Source organism: Amphiura filiformis, chromosome 14 (assembly GCF_039555335.1).
Source record: "Amphiura filiformis chromosome 14, Afil_fr2py, whole genome shotgun sequence".
In the NCBI taxonomy this organism is placed as follows: domain Eukaryota; kingdom Metazoa; phylum Echinodermata; class Ophiuroidea; order Amphilepidida; family Amphiuridae; genus Amphiura; species Amphiura filiformis.
In genome coordinates, this window is record NC_092641.1 from 4,226,737 (window position 1) to 4,251,225 (window position 24,489).

Genomic DNA, 24,489 nt, shown 5'->3' on the forward strand with positions numbered 1-24,489 from the left:
AAAACTTGTAAATAATATTCAAAAAATCACTGTCTTTACAAATTACATAGCAGAGTGTCGCCATTAGCACACATGCATTGCTACTAGACGGGTCTTTAGGATGCCTACAGTTTTGGGGGTCAAAGGTCATTAAGGGGTTACTTCCGGTCAAAAACCAAAATTATCAAAAATGTTCAAAAAATTTTATCTCAAAAGATAAACAGACCAGAATAATATAACCATCATACATGAATCAGTGTTCCCTGATGTATGCATGGTATTTTTATTTTGGGGGTCAAAGGTCATTAAGGGGTCACTTCCTGTTTTTAGCTGAATAACTTCAAGAATTTTTATCTTAAGAACTAAACATGTTAGAATTTTTTAATTAAAATCGAAACAATATATTTTGTCGGTGTACATAAGGTTTTTTTTTCATTGAGGTCAAAGGTCATTAAGGGGGTCAAAAGGTCAATCAAAAATTTAAAAAAAATCAAAATCCATGTATAAGTTTCGATTAAGCTGAAATTCACCAGGAATCTTTCTTATGACATCCTAAGCACAATGCAAGAGCAGTTGACTCCATCCGTGACCCAAGGGTCAAGTTATAGGGTCAAAGGTCAAATTTCGAAATTGGTCCAATCGAGCTCAAATTCAACAGGAATTATTCTTACGACATTCTAAACATGTTAAAAATATTTATGACCCCAAAGGTCAAAGTTTGGGGGTCAAAGGTAAAATTTCTAAATTGCTCAAACTTGACCCATTTACAGGTCGGCTTGTGTGTCATGTCTCGCATGACTTTCTATATAGCTCTTGTTACAAGCCGACGACGAACGTCGGCTTGTACTGTCTTCTTGGCGTTCTTCTTTCTTCTTCTGTCGACCACATTCGTACGTATAACTCAGTCACGGGTTGACGTATTTTAACTAAACGTTGTCAGAAGGACCGTTGGCATTGCCCGCACATGTCATATGACTTTGAACTACGTGTGACCTTTGACCTAGATAAAGAGGTCAACAATGTGATTTTTCTTCAAAATGTATCTTCTCCTACAAACAACATGCGATGATGACACGGTTTGGTCACATGACTCGTCTATGGTCGGTGTATATAGGGTGTTCATTGATAAGGGTCAAAGGTCACTAAGGGGTCATTTCCGGTTACAGTCTGAAAAACTTGTAAATAATATTCAAAAAATCACTGTCTTTACAAATTACATAGCAGAGTGTCGCCATTAGCACACATGCATTGCTACTAGACGGGGTCTTTAGGGTGCCTACAGTTTTGGGGTCAAAGGTCATTAAGGGTTACTTCCGGTCAAAAACCAAAATTATCAAAAATGTTCAAAAATGTTTATCTCAAAAGATAAATAGACCAGAATAATATAACCATCATACATGAGTCAGTGTTCCCTGATGTATGCATGGTATTTTTATTTTGGGGGTCAAAGGTCATTAAGAGGTCACTTCCTGTTTTTAGCTGAATAACTTCAAGAATTTTTATCTCAAGAACTAAACATGTTAGAATTTTTTAATTAAAATTACAACAATGCATTTTGTCGGTGTACATAAGGTTTTTTTTTCATTGAGGTCAAAGGTCATTAAGGGGGCCAAAAGGTCAATCAAAAATTTAAAAAAATCAAAATCCATGTATAAGTTCCGATTAAGCTGAAATTCACCAGGAATTTTTCTTATGACATCCTAAGCGCAATGCAAGAGCAGTTGACCCCATCCGTGACCCAATTGGTCCAATCGAGCTCAAATTCAACAGGAATTATTCTTACGACATTCTAAACATGTTAAAAATATTCATGACCCCAAAGGTCAAAGTTTAGGGGTCAAAGGTCAAATTTCTAAATTGCTCAAACTTGACCCATCAAAAGGTCGGCTTGTGTGTCATGTCTCGCATGACAATTTCTATATAGCTCTTGTTCTTTCTTTCTTCTTTCTGTCGACCACATTCGTATGTATAACTCAGTCACGGGTTGACATATTTTAACTAAACGTTGTCAGAAGGACCGTTGGCATTGCCCGCACATGTCATATGACTTTGAACTACGTGTGACCTTTGACCTAGATAAAGAGGTCAACAATGTGATTTTCTTCAAAATGTATCTTCTCCTACAAACAACATGCGATGATGACACGGTTTGGTCACATGACTCGTCTATGGTCGGTGTATATAGGGTGTTCATTGATAAGGGGTCAAAGGTCATTAAAGGGTCATTTCCGGTTACAGTCTGAAAAAATTGTAAATAATATTCAAAAAATCACTGTCTTTACAAATTACATAGCAGAGAGTCGACATTAGCACACATGCATTGCTACTAGCCAGGGTCTTTAGGATGCCTACAGTTTTGGGGTCAAAGGTCATTAAGGGGTTACTTCCGGTCAAAAACCAAAATATCAAAAATGTTCAAAAAATGTTATCTCAAAAGATAAACAGACCAGAATAATATAACCATCATACATGAATCAGTGTTCCTTGATGTATGCATGATATTTTTATTTTGGGGGTCAAAGGTCATTAAGGGGTCACTTTTGTGTTTTTAGCTGAATAACTTCAAGAATTTTTATCTCAAGAACTGAACATTTTAGAATTTTTAAATTAAAATTGGAACAATGCATTTTGTCGGTGTACATAAGGGTTTTTTTTCATTGAGGTCAAATGTCATTAAGGGGTCAAAAGGTCAATCAAAAATTTAAAAAATCAAAATCCATGTATAAGTTCCGATTAAGCTGAAATTCACCAGGAATATTTCTTATGACATCCTAAGCACAATGCAAGAGCAGTTGACCCCATCCGTGACCCAAGGGTCAAGTTATAGGGGTCAAAGGTCAAATTTCGAAATTGGTCCAATCGAGCTCAAATTCAACATGAATTATTCTTACGACATTCTAAACATGTTAAAAATATTTATGACCCCAAAGGTCAAAGTTTAGGGGTCAAAGGTCAAATTTCTAAATTGCTCAAACTTGATCCATTAACAGGTCGGCTTGTGTGTCATGTCTCGCATGACAATTTCTATATAGCTCTTGTTCTTTCTGCCGACCACTACATTTGCTCTAGCACTTACATGCTTACGCCGATTTTGACCTAACTTGGTCACAACCATCATTGACCATGCCCCTACATGTCATATGAAACTCGTGGGGTCAAAGGTCACGCAGGGGTCATAGGGGTCAAAAACGTGATTTCAACTCAAAATGCTTCTTCTCCTACAGATTACGTATGACGGTGACCCCACTTGCACACATGCATTACTATTACCCAGTGTCTATGGGGTCCTCACAGATTTGGGGTCAAATGTCATTAAGGGGTCACTTCCGGTATAAAACGAAAAACCTTCAAAAATTTTTATTTGCTAACAAAAACATGGGACAGTAACGGTATGTTCACACATAAATTGTAATTACCCTGTGTATATGTGGTATTTTTGTATTTAGGGTCAAAGGTCATTAAGGGGCCACTTCCGGTACAAAACGAAATACCTTTAAAATGCTTCTTCTCCCACAAATTACGTAGGACAGTAACACCACTTGCATACATGCATTGTTATTATCCAGTGTATATGGGGTCCTCACAGATTTGGGGTCAAAGGTCATTAAGGGGTCACTTCCGGTATAAAACGAAAAACCGTCAAAAATTTGTATTTGCTAAGAAAAACATAGGACAGTAACGGTATGTTCACACATGAATTGTGGATACCCAATTCATATGTGGTATTTTTTTATTTGGGGTCAAATGTCATTAAGGGGTCACTTCCGGTATAAAACGAAAAACCGTCAATTTTTTTTATTTGCTAAGAAAAACATTGGACAGTAACGGTATGTTCACACATGAATTGTGGGTACCCAATTCATATGTGGTATTTTTTATTTAGGGTCAAATGTCATTAAGGGGTCACTTCCGGTCTGAGACGAAAAACCTTCAAAATGCCCCTTCTGCCACAAGTAACATAGCAAAGTGGTGCCACATGCACCCATGCATTGACATTAGCCAATGTCTATGGCCGTTTTCATATATTTTGGGGTCAAAGGTCATTAGGGGTAACAACACGGCTGTGTTCGTGGGTTAGACCACAGCTTAGTCTAGTTCTTTCTTTCTTTCTTCTGGCAACCGCAATCAACTGCATGTAGCTCCGCAAAGGATTGACAGATTTCAACCAAAGTTGACCCAAATGACCATTTGGCTAGGCCAAACCTTCCATTTGACTTTGACCTCGCTGTGACCTTTGACCTAGCTATAATGGTCAAAATGTGATTTCACAAAAAATGCTACTCCTTCCACAAATTTCATGCAATGATCATGTGACTCATGCATATTACCGTCCTGTAGCTAATATCAAGTTTATGTCAAAACTGATTGAAAAACATGTCATCAATAATGTGACTAATCATATGATTGAACACAATTTGGGCGAGGAATTTCAATCTGCCTACTGTTCTGCACGGAGCACTGAAACCGCATTGCTGAAAGTCAAAGATGACATCATGGGCATGATTCATGACCAGAAAGGTGTGTTCCTTGTGCTTTTAGATCTAAGTGCCGCCTTTGATACTGTGAACCACAATATCCTCTTCAACAGATTAGAGTGTGAGATTGGCATAACAGGAACTGCGCTTGACTGGTTCAGATCATATTTCAGCAACAGGACAACTTGTGTTTTGGTTGACAATGTTCACTCCGTTCCTCGTGATATGCGCTATGGACTTCCACAGGGGTCGATCGTCGGACCAAAATGTTTCACGATTTATACCATACCTATTGGAAGGATCATCAATAAGAACAATTTGTGCTATCATATCTATGCAGACGATATTCAAATATATAGTTCTTTCATACCTTCGGATTTAGCATCTATTCAGTCGACTCTTTCTGCACTTCAAAACTGCATTGATGAAATACAACTCTGGATGACTGAAAATATGCTGAAGCTGAATAGTGATAAGACTGAATTTTTGTTGCCACCTCGCCTCATTTTAAACGTTCTTTACCTGACATTCAGTTGCAAGTTGGAAATGACATCATCAAACCATCAGGAACTGTGCGAAATCTGGGCATCATCTTTGATGATGTTATGTCTATGGCTCCGCAAATAACATCTCTTTCCAGTTCTGTTTCATACCACTTGCGTAACATCACTCGCATCAGACGTTTCTTGGATTTAGACACCTGCAGCAGTATTGTAAGATCGCTTATTTTATCCCGACTGGATTACGGAAATGCTCTTCTGCTGGGAGTAAACACAACCCATATTGACAGACTTCAGCGCCTTCAAAATTGGGGTGCAAAACTCATTTTTCTGCATCAAAACGCGATCATGCGACTCCATTTTTAAAGCAACTCCACTGGCTCCCTGTGAAAGAACGCATTCATTTCAAAGTACTGCTATATGTGTTTAAATGCTTAAATGGACATGCTCCAGGTTATTTAGCTTCTTGTTTCACACCTTACCATCAATCACGTACCGGACTTCGCTCTGCTTCAGATACAACTCGGCTTACTGTACATAAATTAAATGCCAAGTCTCTCCACTCTGCCGCAAATAAAGCTTTTTCTCTGGCTGCTCCTGGACTGTGGAACAATTTACCCATCACCATCCGTACTGCAAACTCATTGCCAGTCTTCAAGAAATTACTGAAGTCATATCTTTTCCCAAAAAGTTGACTGTTTTTATTGCTCACTTTGTTTGTTATATTGTGTTTATGCTTTGAATTTGTTTATGCGCTGTGATCTAGATGAAACGGCGCTTTATAAAAGAATTGTGTATGTATATGTATGTATGTAATCAACATGTGGCAGTGCTTAAAACTTCCTAAAAAGAATTGAGGTCAAAGGTCATTAAGGGGGTCATTTCCGGTCTGAAAGCTAAAAATATTCAAAAAATCACTGTCTTTACAAAATATATAGCAGAGAGTCGCCATTACCACACATGCATTGCTACTAGCCAGGGTCTTTAGGATGCCTACAGGTTTGGGGTCAAAGGTCATTAAGGGGTTACTTCCGGTCAAAAACCAAAAATGTTCAAAAAATTTTTATCTCAAAATGTAACAGACCAGAATAATATAACCAACATACATGAATTAGTGTTCCCTGATGTATGCATGGTATTTTTATTTTGGGGGTCAAAGGTCATTAAGGGGTCACTTCCTGTTTTTAGCTGAATAACTTCAAGAATTTTTATCTCAAGAACTGAACATGTTAGAATTTTTTAATTAAAATTGGAACAATGAATTTTGTCGGTGTACATAAGGTTTTTTTTTTTTTTGTGAGGTCAAAGGTCATTAAGGGGGTCAAAAGGTCAATCAAAATTTTCAAAAATCAAAATCCATGTATAAGTTCCGATTAAGCTGAAATTCACCAGGAATATTTCTTATGACATCCTAAGCACAATGCAAGAGCAGTTGACCCCATCCGTGACCCAGGGGTCAAGTTATAGGGTTCAAATTGCGGCTTGTATTCAGCGTCTGTTGACTCTAGTTACAAGCCGACGACGGATGTCGGCTTGTTCTGTCTCTTCTCAATTCTTACAAGCCGACGACGGATGTCGGCTTGTTCTGTCTCTTCTCAATTCTTCTTCTTACAAGCCGACGACGAATGTCGGCTTGTTCTGTCTCTTCTCAATTCTTCTTTCTTTGCACAGCCGCCATCGGCGCTGTGCTTTCTTTTTACCGCGTTCTTCTTTCTTTCTTTCTTCTTCTTCTGTCAACATCATAATCAGCCATCGTAGCCACATGCTTTCAGGCATGTTGACCATACTTGGTCAGTAGAACCGTTTGGTGGTGCCACAGATGTCACATGATCAACTTCCGGTCAAATGTCATCCACTTCCGGTCAATGGCCAAAACTTGGATTTTCACTAAAAATGCTACTCCTCCCACATATTACATAGCACCGTGACGTCACTTACACACATGCATCATCTATAGCCAGTGTCTAAAAGTTCCTCACAGAATTGGGATCAAAGGTCATTAAGGGGTCACTTCCGGTAAAAGTCTGAAAAATTTGTAAAAAATATTCAAAAAATAACTGTCTTTACAAATTACATAGCAGACTGTCGCCATTAGCACACATGCATCGCTACTATCTAGGGTCTTTAGGATGCGTACAGTTTTGGGGTCAAAGGTCATTAAGGGGTTACTTCCGGTCAAAAACCAAAATTATCAAAAATGTTTTAAAATTTTTTATCTCAAAATGTAAACAGACCAGAGTAATATAATCATCATACATGAATCAGTGTTACCTGATGTATGCATGGTATTTTTATTTTGGGGGTCAAAGGTCATAAAGGGGTCACTTCCTGCTTTTAGCTAAATAACTTCAAGAATTTTTATCTCAACAACTAAACATAGTAGAATTTTTAAATTAAAATTCGAACAATGCATTTTGTCGGTGTATATAAGGGTTTTTTTTCATTGAGGTCAAAGGTCATTAAGGGGGTCAAAAGGTCAATCATAAATTGTTAAAAAAATCAAAATTCATGTATAAGTTCCGATTAAGCTGAAATTCACCAGGAATATTCCTTATGACATCCTAAGCACTCTGTACTATTTTTGCGGGGTCAAAGGTAATTAAGGGATCACTTCCGGTTCTCACAGATTCGGGGTCATAACTCATTTGTCACTGCTGGCTGTGCATACTCGCGGTCGCAGGCGAACGCAATCAGATCTCGTTCTTCTTTCTTCTTCTTGCACATCCGCCATCGGCGATGTGCATTCTTTTTACCGCGTTCTTCTTGCACAGCCGCCATCGGCGCTGTGCATTGTTTTTACCGCGTTCTTCTTTCTTGCACATCCGCCATCGGCGATGTGCATTCTTTTTACCGCGTTCTTGCACATCCGCCATCGGCGATGTGCATTCTTTTTACCGCGTTCTTCTTGCACATCCGCCATCGGCGATGTGCATTCTTTTTACCGCGTTCTTCTTTCTTTCTTCTTCTTCTTCTTCTTCTGTCAACACTATGATCAGCCATCGTAGCCACATGCTTTCAGGCATGTTGACCATACTTGGTCAGTATAACCGTTTGGTGGTGCCACAGATGTCACATGATCAACTTCCGGTCAAATGTCATCCACTTCCGGTCAATGGCCAAAACTTGGATTTTCACTAAAAATGCTACTCCTCCCACATATTACATAGCACCGTGACGTCACTTACACACATGCATCATCTATAGCCACTGTCTAAAAGTTATACCACAAAATTGGAATCAAAGGTCATTAAGGGGTCACTTTCGGTAAAAGTCTGAAAAATTTGTAAAAAATATTCAAAAAATCACTGTCTTTACAAATTACATAGCAGAGAGTCGCCATTAGCACACATGCATCGCTACTAGCCAGGGTCTTTAGGATGTCTACAGTTTTGGGGTCAAAGGTCATTAAGGGGTTACTTCCGGTCAAAAACTAAAATTATCAAAAATGTTTAAAAAAATTTTATCTCAAAATGTAAACAGACCAGAGTAATATAATCATCATACATGAATCAGTGTTACTTGATGTATGCATGGTATTTTTATTTTGGGGGTCAAAGGTCATTAAGGGGTCACTTCCTGTTTTTAGCTAAATAACTTCAAGAATTTTTATCTCAACAACTAAATATAGTAGAATTTTTTAATTAAAATTGGAACAATACATTTTATCGGTGTACATAAGGTTTTTTTTTCATTGAAGTCAAAAGTCATTAAGGGGGTCAAAAGGTCAATCATAAATTTTTTTTAAATCAAAATCCACGTATAAGTTCCGATTAAGCTGAAATTCACCAGGAATATTCCTTATGACATCCTAAGCACTATGTTATATTTTTGCGGGGTCAAAGGTAATTAAAGGATCACTTCCGGTTCTCACAGATTAAGGGGTCATTTTTATTTTGCATCAGCCCCCCTAAAATACCTGGCGGTTGTGCATGCTCGCGGTCGCAGGCGACCGCAACCATATCTAGTTCTTCTTCTTTCTTTCTTCTGTCAACACTATGATCAGCCATCGTAGCCACATGCTTTCAGGCATGTTGACCATACTTGGTCAGTATAACCGTTTGGTGGTGCCACAGATGTCACATGATCAACTTCCGGTCAAATGTCATCCACTTCCGGTCAATGGCCAAAACTTGGATTTTCACTAAAAATGCTACTCCTCCCACATATTACATAGCACCGTGACGTCACTTACACACATGCATCATCTATAGCCACTGTCTAAAAGTTATACCACAAAATTGGAATCAAAGGTCATTAAGGGTCACTTCCGGTAAAAGTCTGAAAATTTGTAAAAATATTCAAAAATCACTGTCTTTACAAATTACATAGCAGAGAGTCGCCATTAGCACACATGCATCGCTACTAGCCAGGGTCTTTAGGATGTCTACAGTTTTGGGGTCAAAGGTCATTAAGGGGTTACTTCCGGTCAAAAAACCAAAATTATCAAAAATGTTTAAAAAAATTTTATCTCAAAATGTAAACAGACCAGAGTAATATAATCATCATACATGAATTAGTGTTACTTGATGTATGCATGGTATTTTTATTTTGGGGGTCAAAGGTCATTAAGGGGTCACTTCCTGTTTTTAGCTAAATAACTTTAAGAATTTTTATCTCAACAACTAAACATAGTAGAATTTTTTAATTAAAATTGGAACAATGCATTTTGTCGGTGTACATAAGGTTTTTTTTTCATTGAAGTCAAAAGTCATAAAGGGGGTTAAAAGGTCAATCATAAATTTGTTTTAAATCAAAATCCACGTATAAGTTCCGATTAAGCTGAAATTCACCAGGAATATTCCTTATGACATCCTAAGCACTATGTTATATTTTTGCGGGGTCAAAGGTAATTAAAGGATCACTTCCGGTTCTCACAGATTAAGGGGTCATTTTTTATTTTGCATCAGCCCCCCCCCCTAAAATACCTGGCGGTTGTGCATGCTCGCGGTCGCAGGCGACCGCAACCATATCTAGTTCTTCTTTCTTTCTTCTTCTTCTTCTTCTTCTTCTTCTGTCAACACTATGATCAGCCATCGTAGCCACATGCTTTCAGGCATGTTGACCATACTTGGTCAGTATAACCGTTTGGTGGTGCCACAGATGTCACATGATCAACTTCCGGTCAAATGTCATCCACTTCCGGTCTATGGCCAAAACTTGGATTTTCACTAAAAATGCTACTCCTCGCACATATTACATAGCACCGTGACGTCACTTACACACATGCATCATCTATAGCCACTGTCTAAAAGTTATACCACAAAATTGGAATCAAAGGTCATTAAGGGGTCACTTCCGGTAAAAGTCTGAAAAATTTGTAAAAAATATTCAAAAAATCACTGTCTTTACAAATTACATAGCAGAGAGTCGCCATTAGCACACATGCATCGCTACTAGCCAGGGTCTTTAGGATGTCTACAGTTTTGGGGTCAAAGGTCATTAAGGGGTTACTTCCGGTCAAAAACCAAAATTATCAAAAATGTTTAAAAAAATTTTATCTCAAAATGTAAACAGACCAGAGTAATATAATCATCATACATGAATCAGTGTTACTTGATGTATGCATGGTATTTTTATTTTGGGGGTCAAATGTCATTAAGGGGTCACTTCCTGTTTTTAGCTAAATAACTTTAAGAATTTTTATCTCGACAACTAAACATAGTAGAATTTTCTAATTAAAATTGGAACAATGCATTTTGTCGGTGTACATAAGGTTTTTTTTTCATTGAAGTCAAAAGTCATTAAGGGGGTCAAAAGGTCAATCATAAATTTGTTTTAAATCAAAATCCACGTATAAGTTCCGATTAAGCTGAAATTCACCAGGAATATTCCTTATGACATCCTAAGCACTATGTTATATTTTTGCGGGGTCAAAGGTAATTAAAGGATCACTTCCGGTTCTCACAGATTAAGGGGTCATTTTTTATTTTGCATCAGCCCCCCCCCCCCCCTAAAATACCTGGCGGTTGTGCATGCTCGCGGTCGCAGGCGACCGCAACCATATCTAGTTCTTACCTAGCCGGGACACCGGCTAGGTCTTGTGATGCTATCGGATCTTTCTTCTTTCTTCTTCTGCTTCTTTCTTCTGGCAACAAATTTCAAAATGCTTCTTCTCCTACATATTACATCATATAATGACGTCACTTGCATATATGCATCGGCTATATCCAGTGTCTATAGGATATTCACAAATTTGGGGTCAAAGGTCATTAAGGGGTCATTTCCGGTATAAAACCAAATATCTTCAAAATGCTTCTTCTCCTACATGTTACATCATATAATAACGTCACTTGCACATATGCATCGGCTATATCCAGTGCCTATAAATTATTCACAGAATTTGGGTCAAAGGTCATTAAGGGGGTCATTTCCGGTCTGAAAGCTAAAAATATTCAAAAAATCACTGTCTCTACAAATTACATAGCAGAGTGTTGTCATTAGCACACATACATTGCTACCAACCAGGGTCTTTGGGGTGTTTACAGTTTTGGGGTCAAAGGTCATTAAGGGGTCGCTTCCGGTCAAAAACCAAAAATCATCAAATATGGTCATTTTTTTATATCTCAAAACGTAACCAGACCAGAGTGACATAAATCTCATATATGTATTAGTGATACCCGATGTATGCACGGTATTTTTATTTTTTTTTTTTATTTTCATTTAGACGTCATTTCCGGTTTTAAGCTAAATAACTTCAAGAATTTTTATCTCCATAACTAAGCATAGTAGATTTTTAAATTTAAACTGTAACAATGCATTTTCTTGGTGTATATGAGGTTTTATTTATATTGGGGTCAAAGGTCATTAAGGAGGTCAAAACGTCAAATTTGCAAAAAAATGTTTAAAATTACGGAAAAGTAGCTGTATCTCAGCCTATGGAAGACGGATAAAGCCCCTACATGCTACAGTGATGCACCATTAATGGTGTGAGATGTCCATAATAGCCGGTCAAAGGTCAAGCTTTAAGTTAAGACTGGCATTTCCGGCCCCGAGCTAGGTCCAGATCTGTAACCAGATCTAGTTCTTCTTCTTCTTCTTCTGTCAACACTATGATCAGCCATCGTAGCCACATGCTTTCAGGCATGTTGACCATACTTGGTCAGTATAACCGTTTGGTGGTGCCACAGATGTCACATGATCAACTTCAGGTCAAATGTCATCCACTTCCGGTCAATGGCTAAAACTTGGATTTTCACTAAAAATGCTTCTCCTTCCACATATTACATAGCACCGTGACGTCACTTACACACATGCATCATATATAGCCAGTGTCTAAAAGTTATACCACAAAATTGGAGTCAAAGGTTATTAAGGGGTCACTTCCGGTAAAAGTCTGAAAAATTTGTAAAAAATATTCAAAAAATCACTGTCTTTACAAATTACATAGCAGAGAGTCGCCATTAGCACACATGCATCGCTACTATCTAGGGTCTGTAGGATACCTACAGTTTTGGGGTCAAAGGTCATTAAGGGGTTACTTCCGGTCAAAAACCAAAATTATCAAAAATGTTTTAACAATTTTTATCTCAAAATGTAAACAGACCAGAGTAATATAATTATCAAACATGAATTAGTGTTACTTGATGTATGCATGGTATTTTTATTTTGGGGGTCAAAGGTCATTAAGGGGTCACTTTCTGTTTTTAGCTAAATAACTTCAAGAATTTTTATCTCAACAAATAAACATGGTAGGATTTTTTAATTAAATTTGGAACAACGCATTTTGTCGGTGTACATGTGGTTTTTTTTTCATTGAGGTCAATGGTCATTAAGAGGGTCAAAAGGTCAATCATAAATTTAAAAAAATCAAAATCCATGTATAAGTTCCGATTAAGCTGAAATTCACCAGGAATATTCCTTATGACATCCTAAGCACTATGTAATATTTTGCGGGGTCAAAGGTAATTAAGGGATCACTTCCGGTTCTCACAGATTCGGGGTCATAACTCATTTGTCACTGCTGGCTGTGCATCCTCGCGGTCGCAGGCGAACGCAATCAGATCTCGTTCTTCTTTGCACATCCGCCATCGGCGATGTGCATTCTTTTTACCGCGTTCTTCTTCTTTCTTCTTCTTCTTCTTCTTCTGTCAACACTATGATCAGCCATCGTAGCCACATGCTTTCAGGCATGTTGACCATACTTGGTCAGTATAACCGTTTGGTGGTGCCACAGATGTCACATGATCAACTTCCGGTCAAATGTCATCCACTTCCGGTCAATGGCCAAAACTTGGATTTTCACTAAAAATGCTACTCCTCCCACATATTACATAGCACCGTGACGTCAGTTACACACATGCATCATCTATAGCCAGTGTCTAAAAGTTATACCACAAAATTGGAATCAAAGGTCATTAAGGGGTCACTTCCGGTAAAAGTCTGAAAAATTTGTAAAAAATATTCAAAAAATCACTGTCTTTACAAATTACATAGCAGAGAGTCGCCATTAGCACACATGCATCGCTATTATCTAGGGTCTTTAGGATGCTTACAGTTTTGGGGTCAAAGGTCATTAAGGGGTTACTTCCGGTCAAAAACCAAAATTATCAAAAAAGTTTACATTTTTTTTATCTCAAAATGTAAACAAACCAGAGTAATATACCCATCATACATAAATTAGTGTTACATGGTGTATGCATGGTATTTTTTATTTTGGGGGTCAAAGGTCATTAAGGGTAACTTCCTGTTTTAGCTAAATAACTTTAAGAATTTTTATCTCAACAACTAAACATAGTAGAATTTTTTAATTAAAAGTGGAACAATGCATTTTGTCGTTGTATATAAGGTTTTATTTTCATTGAGGTCAAAGGTCATTAAAGGGGTCAAAAGGTCAATCAAAAAAAAAAAAAAATCATAATCCATGTATAAGTTCCGATAAAGCTGAAAATTCACCAGGAATATTCCTTATGACATCCTAAGCACTATGTAATATTTTTGCGGGGTCAAAGGTAATTATGGGATCACTTCCGGTTCTCACAGATTCGGAGTCATAACTCATTTGTCACTGCTGGCTGTGCATCCTCGCGGTCGCAGGCGAACGCAATCAGATCTCGTTTACATTATTGATTTTTATTTAGGGTCAAAGGTTATGAGGGGTCACTTCCGGTGTTAAACAAAATACCTTCTAAAATACCTGGCGGTTGTGCATGCTCGCGGTCGCAGGCGACCGCAGCCAGATCTTGTTCTTTCTTGCACATCCGCCATCGGCGATGTGCATTCTTTTTACCGCGTTCTTCTTCTTTCTTTCTTTCTTTCTTCTTCTTCTGTCAACACTATGATCAGCCATCGTAGCCACATGCTTTCAGGCATGTTGACCATACTTGGTCAGTATAACCGTTTGGTGGTGCCACAGATGTCACATGATCAACTTCCGGTCAAATGTCATCCACTTCCGGTCAATGGCCAAAACTTGGATTTTTACTAAAAATGCTACTCCTCCCACATATTACATAGCACCGTGACGTCACTTACACACATGCATCATCTATAGCCAGTGTCTAAAAGTTATACCAAAAAATTGGAATCAAAGGTCATTAAGGGGTCACTTCCGGTAAAAGTCTGAAAAATTTGTAAAAAATATTCAAAAAATCACTGTCTTTACAAATTACATAGCAGAGAGTCGCCATTAGCACACATGCATCGCTATTATCTAGGGTCTTTAGGATGCCTACAGTTTTGGGGTCAAAGGTCATTAAGGGGTTACTTCCGGTCAAAACCAAAATTATCAAAAAGTTTAAATTTTTTTTATCTCAAAATGTAAACAAACCAGAGTAATATACCCATCATACATGAATTAGTGTTACATGGTGTATGCATGGTATTTTTTATTTTGGGGGTCAAAGGTCATTAAGGGGTAACTTCCTGTTTTAGCTAAATAACTTTAAGAATTTTTATCTCAACAACTAAACATAGTAGAATTTTTTAATTAAAAGTGGAACAATACATTTTGTCGTTGTATATAAGGTTTTATTTTCATTGAGGTCAAAGGTCATTAAAGGGGTCAAAAGGTCAATCATAAATTTAAAAAATCATAATCCATGTATAAGTTCCGATAAAGCTGAAAATTCACCAGGAATATTCCTTATGACATCCTAAGCACTATGTAATATTTTTGCGGGGTCAAAGGTAATTAAGGGATCACTTCCGGTTCTCACAGATTCGGAGCCATAACTCATTTGTCACTGCTGGCTGTGCATCCTCGCGGTCGCAGGCGAACGCAATCAGATCTCGTTTACATTATTGATTTTTATTTAGGGTCAAAGGTTATGAGGCGTCACTTCCGGTGTTAAACAAAATACCTTCTAAAATACCTGGCGGTTGTGCATGCTCGCGGTCGCAGGCGACCGCAACCATATCTAGTTCTTCTTCTGTCAACACTATGATCAGCCATCGTAGCCACATGCTTTCAGGCATGTTGACCATACTTGGTCAGTATAACCGTTTGGTGGTGCCACAGATGTCACATGATCCACTTCCGGTCAAATGTCATCCACTTCCGGTCAATGGCCAAAACTTGTATTTTCACTAAAAATGCTACTCCTCCCACATATTACATAGCACCGTGACGTCACTTACACACATGCATCATCTATAGCCAGTGTCTAAAAGTTATACCACAAAATTGGAATCAAAGGTCATTAAGGGGTCACTTCCGGTAAAAGTCTGAAAAATTTGTAAAAAATATTCAAAAAAATCACTGTCTTTACAAATTACATAGCAGAGAGTCGCCATTAGCACACATGCATCGCTACTAGCTAGGGTCTTTAGGATGCCTACAGTTTTGGGGTCAAAGGTCATTAAGGGGTTACTTCCGGTCAAAACCAAAATTATCAAAAAAGTTTAAATTTTTTTTATCTCAAAATGTAAACAAACCAGAGTAATATACCCATCATACATGAATTAGTGTTACATGGTGTATGCATGGTATTTTTTATTTTGGGGGTCAAAGGTCATTAAGGGGTAACTTCCTGTTTTAGCTAAATAACTTCAAAAAATTTTATCTCAACAACTAAACATAGTAGAATTTTTTAATTAAAAGTGGAACAATGCATTTTGTCGTTGTATATCAGGTTTTATTTTCATTGAGGTCAAAGGTCATTAAAGGGGTCAAAAGGTCAATCATAAATTTAAAAAAATCATAATCCATGTATAAGTTCCGATAAAGCTGAAAATTCACCAGGAATATTCCTTATGACATCCTAAGCACTATGTAATATTTTTGCGGGGTCAAAGGTAATTAAGGGATCACTTCCGGTTCTCACAGATTCGGAGTCATAACTCATTTGTCACTGCTGGCTGTGCATCCTCGCGATCGCAGGCGAACGCAATCAGATCTCGTTTACATTATTGATTTTTATTTAGGGTCAAAGGTTATGAGGGGTCACTTCCGGTGTTAAACAAAATACCTTCTAAAATACCTGGCGGTTGTGCATGCTCGCGGTCGCAGGCGACCGCGACCAGATCTAGTTCTTCTTTCTGTCAACATCCTTAAATCAACCATCGTAGCCACATGCTTTCAGCCATGTTGATCATAGTTGGTCACTGGGACTATTGGGTGGTGCCACATATGTCACATGATCAACTTCCGATCAAATGTCATCCACTTCCGGTCAGTGGCCAAAAACGTGATTTTCACTAAAAATGCTACTCCTCCCACATATAACATACCATCGTAACGTCACTTGCACACATACATCACCTATAGCCAGTGTCTAAAAGTCCTTCACAGAATTGGGATCAAAGGTCATTAAGGGGTCACTTCCGGTAAAAGTCTGAAAAATTTGTAAAAATATTCAAAAATCACTGTCTTTACATATTACATAGCAGAGAGTCGCCATTAGCACACATGCATCGCTACTAGCTAGGGTCTTTAGGATGCCTACAGTTTTGGGGTCAAATGTCATTAAGGGGTTACTTCCGGTCAAAAATCAAAATTATCAAAAAGTTTAAAATTTTTTATCTCAAAATGTAAACAGACCAGAGTAATATAATCATCATACATGAATTGGTATTACCTGATGTATGCACGGTATTTTTATTTTGGGGGTCAAAGGTCATTAAGGGTTCACTTCCTGTTTTTAGCTAAATAACTTTAAGAATGTTTATCTCGACAACTAAACAAAGTAGAATTTTTTAATTAAAATTGGAACAATGCATTTTGTCGATGTACATAGGGTTTTTTTTCATTTTTTTTCAAACGTCATTAAGGGGTCAAAAGTTTAATCAAAAATTTAAAAAAATCAAAATCCATTTATAAATTCCGATTAAGCTGGAATTCACCAGGAATATTCCTTATGACATCCTGAGCAGTATGTAATATTTTGCGGGGTCAAAGGTTATTATGGATCACTTCCGGTTATCAACAAAACCGCCTGGTGGCTGTGCTCGCGGTCGCAGGTGACCGCAACCAATCAGATCTCGTTTCTTCTTCTGTCAACATCATGTTAATCAGCCATCGTAGCCACATGCTTTCAGCCATGTTGATCAAAGTTGGTCACTAGGACCATTGAGTGGTGCCACAACTGTCACATGATCATTTCCGGTCAAAGGTTATTCACTTCCGGTCAGTGGCCAAAAACGTGATTTTCACTAAAAATGCTTCTTCTTCCACATTTTACATAGCACCATGACGTCACTTGCACACATGCATCGCCTATTACCAGTGTCTAAAAGTCCTTCACAGAATTGGGATCAAAGGTCATTAAGGGGTCACTTCCGGTAAAAGTATGAAAAATTTGTAAAAATATTCAAAAAATCACTGTCTTTACAAATTACATAGCAGAGAGTCGCCATTAGCACATATGCATAGCTACTAGCCAGGGTCTTGAGGATGCCTACAGTTTTGGGGTCAAAGGTCATTAAGGGGTTACTTCCGGTCAAAAACCAAAATTATCAAAAATTTAAATTTTTTTTTTATCTCAAAATGTAAACAGACCAGAGCAATATAACTATCATACATGAATTGGTATTACCTGATGTATGCACGGTATTTTTATTTTGGGGGTCAAAGGTCATTAAGGGTTCACTTCCTGTTTTTAGCTAAATAACTTTAAGAATTTTTATCTCAACAACTAAACAAAGTAGAATTTTTAATTAAAATTGGAACAATGCATTTTGTCGGTGTACATAAGGTTTTTTTTCATTGAGGTCAAACGTCATTAAGGGGGTCAAAAGGTCAATCATAAATTTTTTTTAAATCAAAATCCACGTATAAGTTCCGATTAAGCTGAAATTCACCAGGAATATTCCTTATGACATCCTGAGCAGTATGTAATATTTTGCGGGGTCAAAGGTTATTAAGGGATCACTTCCGGTTATCAACAAAACCGCCTGGTGGCTGTGCTCGCGGTCGCAGGTGACCGCAACCAATCAGATCTCGTTCTTCTTCTTTCTGTCAACATTTAACATAATTGCTCTAGCTCCTTTATTATTTGACCGATTATGACCAAACTTGGGCACAAGCTCCACTACCCCAGCCTTTACATTTGACATGACCCATTTGGGGTCAAACGTCATGCATGAGTAATTTTGGCTAAAATGTGATTTTTACCAAAAATGCTTCTTCTCCTACAGATTACATGGTAGAGTATCGAGATTTGGACATTTACCTTGGCTATAGCCGGGGCCTATGGGGTCCTCACAGATTTGGGGTCAAAGGTCATTAAGGGGGTATTTCCGGCACATAACCAAATACCTTCAAAATGCTTCTTTTCCTACAGATTCTATGGTACAGAGATGCGACTGACACATATGCATTGACATTAGTTGGTGTCTATGAGGTCCTCGCAGATTTTGAGTTCAAGGTCAAACAGGGGACAAAATGGTTGATTACTGAAAATCACTTTAAAATTCAATATTTTCTGCATATTACGTGCTGTGATCATCAGAATAATGCCAAAAGGGCTCTAGCATTATGTTCATGTACGATTGTAATCAGATTTGGCTTAAACATGGAGGAGGGTCTGTTTTGGGGTCAAAAGGGTAAAATTCTAAAGTTTGTCCAATTTAAATGAAAATTAGTATATGTGATCTTGATATGATTCAAAATATATTGGAGGTCATTTCAACGTCACCAGAGGTCAACGAAAGGTCAAAAGGGGTCAAATTACAAAGTTTATTCAATTTGAATGAAAATTAGTATATGTTATGTGGATATGATGCAAAATGTGGTGAAGGTCATTTCAAGGTCATCAGATGTCATTTCAAGGTCACGGCTAGACTTCGCAGCCTTACTAAGGATGCAATATATCTAGTTACACAGCCGTGACGTTAGTCACGGCTGTGTCTTTTTTCTTACAGGTTCTTTCTTCTTTCTTCTTTCTTTCTTCTTTCTGCCGACCACTACATTTGCTCTAGCACTTACATGCTTGTACCGATTTTGACCTAACCTGGTCACAACCATCATTGACCATGCCCCTACATGTCATATGAAATTCGTGGGGTCAAAGGTCACGCAGGGGTCATAGGGGTCAAAAACGTGATTTCAACTCAAAATGCTTCTTCTCTCACAGATTACGTAGGAGAGTGACACCACTTGCACACATGCATTGCTATTATCCAGTGTCTATGGGGTCCTCACAGATTTGGGGTCAAAGGTCATTAAGGGGTCACTTCCGGTATAAAACGAAAAACCTTCAAATTTTTTTATTTGCTAAGAAAAACATAGGACAGTAACGGTATGTTCACACATAAATTGTAATTACCCTGTGTATATGTGGTATTTTTTTATTTAGGGTCAAAGGTCATTAAGGGGCCACTTCCGGTACAAAACGAAATACCTTTAAAATGCTTCTTCTCCCACAAATTACGTAGGACAGTAACACCACTTGCATACATGCATTGTTATTACCCAGTGTCTATGGGGTCCTCACAGATTTGGGGTAAAAGGTCATTAAGGGGTCACTTCCGGTATAAAACGAAAAACCTTCAATTTTTTTTATTTGTTAAGAAAAACATAGGACAGTAACGGTATGTTCACACATGAATTGTGGGTACCCAATTCATATGTGGTATTTTTTTATTTGGGGTCAAATGTCATTAAGGGGTCACTTCCGGTATAAAACGAAAAACCGTCAAAATTTTTTATTTGCTAAGAAAAACATAGGACAGTAACGGTATGTTCACACATGAATTGTGGGTACCCAATTCATATGTAGTATTTTTTTATTTGGGGTCAAATGTCATTAAGGGGTCACTTCCGGTCTGAGACGAAAAACCTTCAAAATGCCCCTTCTGCCACAAGTAACATAGCAAAGTGGTGCCACATGCACCCATGCATTGACATTAGCCAATGTCTATGGCCGTTTTCATATATTTTGGGGTCAAAGGTCATTAGGGATAACAACACGGCTGTGTTCGTGGGTTAGACCACAGCTTAGTCTAGTTCTTTCTTCTTTCTGTCAACATTTGATATAATTTGCTCTAGCTCCTTCATTATTTGACTGATTATGAATAAACTTGAGCAAAATCTCCACTACCCCAGCCTTTACATTTGACATGACCCATTTGGGGTCAAACGTCACGCATGAGTAATTTTGTCTAAAATTGTGATTTTTACCAAAAATGCTTCTTCTCCTACAGATTACATGGTACAGTATTGAGATTTGGATATTAACCTTGGCTATAGCCGGGGCCTATGGGGTCCTCACAGATTTGGGGTCAAATGTCATTAAGAGGGTATTTCTGGTACATAACCAAATACCTTCAAAATGCTTCTTTTCCTACATATTATATGGTACGGAGATGCGACTGACACATATTCATTGACATTAGCTGGTGTCTATGGGGTCCTCACAGATTTTGAATTCAAGGTCATACAGAGGGCAAAAATGGTTGATTACTGAAAATCACTTTAAAATTCAATATTTTTTGCATATTAAGTGCTGTGATCATAGGGATAATGCCAAAAGGGGTCTAGCATTATGTTCATATACGATTGTAATCAGATTTGGCTTAAACATGGAGGAGGGGTCTGTTTTGGGGTAAAAAGGGGTAACATTCTTAAGTTTGTCCAATTTAAATGAAAATTAGTATTGTGATCTTGATATGATTCAAAATATTGTGGAGGTCATTTCAAGGTCACCAGAGGTCAACCAAAGGTCAAAAGGGGTCTAATTCTAAAGTTTGTCCAATTTAGATGAAAATTAGTATATGTGATCTTGATATGATTCAAAATATATTGGAGGTCATTTCAAAGTCACCAGAGGTCAACCAGGGGTCCAAAGGGGTCAAATTGCAAAGTTTGTTCAATTTGAATGAAAATTAGTATATGTTATGCAGATATGATGCAAAATGTGGTGAAGGTCATTTCAAGGTCATCAGAGGTCACGGCTAGACTTCGCAGCCTTACTAAGGATGCAATATATCTAGTTGGAATTTATTTTTTTTCAAATGGCCAACCACTTACTTGCTATTGAATATACTGCTGTTACCCCCATTTTGCCATTTTTACAATTAGATTTTTTTTTTATTGATTTGGGGATATTTTATCCCGAATTTTCTTTTACAAATATGTTACAAATTCCAATAACTCTCTGATGACACAAGTTTTTAAGGAAATATTTCAGATAAATATTACTTACTAGTACTTTGTTGAAAATAGTTAAAATCACCACTGACTTTATGTGCAAAATTAAAATGCTCGGTAGGGACCTCTAAAATTTGTTCCAAATGTATACTTTTTGTTATGGGATGTTGTTTAACCATAATGTACCAAATCAGAGGGTAGCTCATTAAAAAATATGATTAATATTTTTTTTCAGATTCAACCTAGTTGGTATATCAGTGATAGTGTCCGTGATGTCCGTAATATTACATAGCCGTGTGGACACTTATTTTGAAAACACAGTCACATCGTGATTTTGTTACTTACCAAATTTTCTAATGATTAACATTAACAGGAGATGAGGTTCGATTGGTATTGGTTGGACGCACTGGAACGGGTAAAAGTGCTACTGGAAACACCATACTTGGCGAAGAGAGATTCCGTTCAAGGATCGCGTCCAAATCTATTACTACGTCATGCAATGTAGAATATCGCTTCATCCAAGGCAAGAATGTTGTTGTTATCGACACTCCTGGCCTTTTTGACACCGATAGAGACAATGATGTGATTCTGGAGGAGATTTCGAAATGCATGCTTCTTGCGGCTCCTGGAGCACATGCCATATGCTTAGTCAGCGATTGCACACGGCTAACTAAGGAGTATCAAGATACAGTTAGACTACTCACTCAACTTTTTGGAGAAAAAGTTTACAAGTAAGACTTTTTTTACAATCTATTTCGATAATCAACGACACGAGCGACACACACAACGAAGAAAAGAAAAGAAAAAAATAAATTAGGCTGGGTCCTAATAAGAATAGACAGAAACTACCCTATTTATCACTTATGATAGAAGATAACGGAAAATGCCAAACTCACGTTCCCAAGTAATGCTTTTCCCCAAAAAATGCGGCACATAAGTCAGTGATATATAATCAGTTTGTTTGTGTAGACTAATCAACAGGGTGCGAAATACTGGTATTTCTTGGTAAATACCACCAAGGTCATACTGGGAGATGTCGTGAAATACTCGATTGTGTCATGTCAATTCAACGAACCATCAATATTGAGAACATGCACCCTTGAACAGCAAATCAAACAATCAACTGCTGTAACTTCCTGTCAACTCTCTAATTCATTACTACAAACTTTTCCTTTTTTGCCTTTTCTGTCTTTTGCCAATCTTTGAAGATATTTCATCACATGAGTGATAACTATTTGATTTACCAAAACACTGCAAATTTGTAGTTGAATGGGAAAAAGTAAAAAAAAAATAATCGAAACGACTGATTACTCAATCCAATTTTTACTTTCAAATTATATTTTTCTGAATGTATTAACACTCTGAATGCTGGTCAACCGATATCTATTATTGTACAAGGCTCTCTCAGTCATTTAATGAGGCAATACAAACGATCGAATTTGGTATTGAAATGAACAAACTTTTGAGTTTCAACCTTTTCAATGTAAAATTAATTTTCTCGGCCAAATGAAAAGCAATAATGTTAATTTTTTCAGTAAATGTCATAAAAAAACTACAATACTTGACACTGTATGTTTTTCAAGTACTAGTATTAAACTTAGGCGTCAAATTCAGTCATTTAGTGTAAGATTTTGATATGCTTCAACTCTGTCCGCGAGCTTTTTTGTGGCTCAACCTTTTAGCTTTTCAAAGTAATATAGTTCGCTAATGAAGGATTTTCCCAACTTTCTAACGCACATCACCGTGAGCGATATATCATAGTTTTGTCAGAATTTCCATTTTGATTTCACCATTTTCTACTGCCGGCTGATTTTTTTTTAAATCAACGCGTAAAATCTGAGGCTAGTACTAGCATTGTAAATCGATATCCCTGGGTGCCGTAAAAAGATTGTGGAAAAGCTACCACGGCTACAGTGTTGCCAGAACTTCAACATGGCAAAGAAATGCCCAGGCCTATGACACTGACCATGCTGACCATGAAGAAGATCTTTCATCACATGAGTGATAACTATTTGATTTCATCATCACCGTGATCATCGGACCAATGTGTTCAAATTTGCCTGTCCTCAAAACAACTTTGCCCAATGTTTGGTAAAAAACAAATCAACAATCTTACACGCAATTGGGCAATATTTTAAACAAAACTTTCATTTACAAAACATATATAGTACGCTGTAAGCCTATGTTTTATCAAGCAAACTGTTTGGAACTCACTTCCAAATAGCCTTCGTATATCCCCAGACTTTCTTTATTTAAACGCCAGCTTAAAACCCATCTCTGTAAATTGATTGTTTTTATTCTTTTTGAATAAGTTCATCAGGATTGTTTGAAATTAATTATTGGTAAATTGTGCTTTACAAATCCACTTGATTACTCACGTTTTTAGACGTTTCATCTTCCTACGGAAGACTTCATCAGTAATGTGATGAACCAGCAACACTCCTACTCTCATCTCCAGAGTGCACAGTTCTTTGCAGTAGCTGGTCATATACATGATTGAGTGAGTATGTCCCTTCATCGCGGTTGATAACGTTGGCCCCCCGTTTCCTGATCCACATGGCTTCTCTGATCCATCTAGTTTGCTTGCAAGAGTCTTTGTCAATTACTTTGGCTCCATCCCAATCAATAACATGATTTTCTTGTGACACATGGTCTGTGATGGCGGATTTATTAATTTCGTCGACCGACTCCTTGCGTACTGCGCGAGTGAATTTCCTACCACTTAACTTTTCTGATTCCTTTAGGTGTTCCTTGAGTCTTACCCCGAAAGGTCTGCCGGTTTCTCCAATGTACGACTTTTTGCAGTTTTTACATGGTATCTCATATACCTAGCGAGTGTTTAAGAAACACAACATCCAGACAGCGATGAGACCACACAATACGCTAAAACAGAACCCCGTGCACCCCAAAGACAATTGAAGCCACCAAAACTTGCGACTTGTTCTTCAAAAGCTTTTAATTTTGCCCTCTTTTCTTTGTTTATTTTTGCCAGTTTTTTTCCGGCAGCAAC

General features: G+C 37.6%; 1 protein-coding gene across 1 annotated transcript in view; it reads left to right on the plus strand.

The window, feature by feature from the left end:
* Positions 1–24,489, plus strand: part of LOC140168894 (GTPase IMAP family member 9-like) — a 119,518-nt gene that overhangs the window by 47,156 nt on the left and 47,873 nt on the right. The window contains exon 3 of the mRNA XM_072192225.1: positions 21,853–22,210. Within this exon, the coding sequence (XP_072048326.1) occupies positions 21,853–22,210 (358 nt within the window). The remainder of the gene's footprint in view (positions 1–21,852; positions 22,211–24,489) is intronic.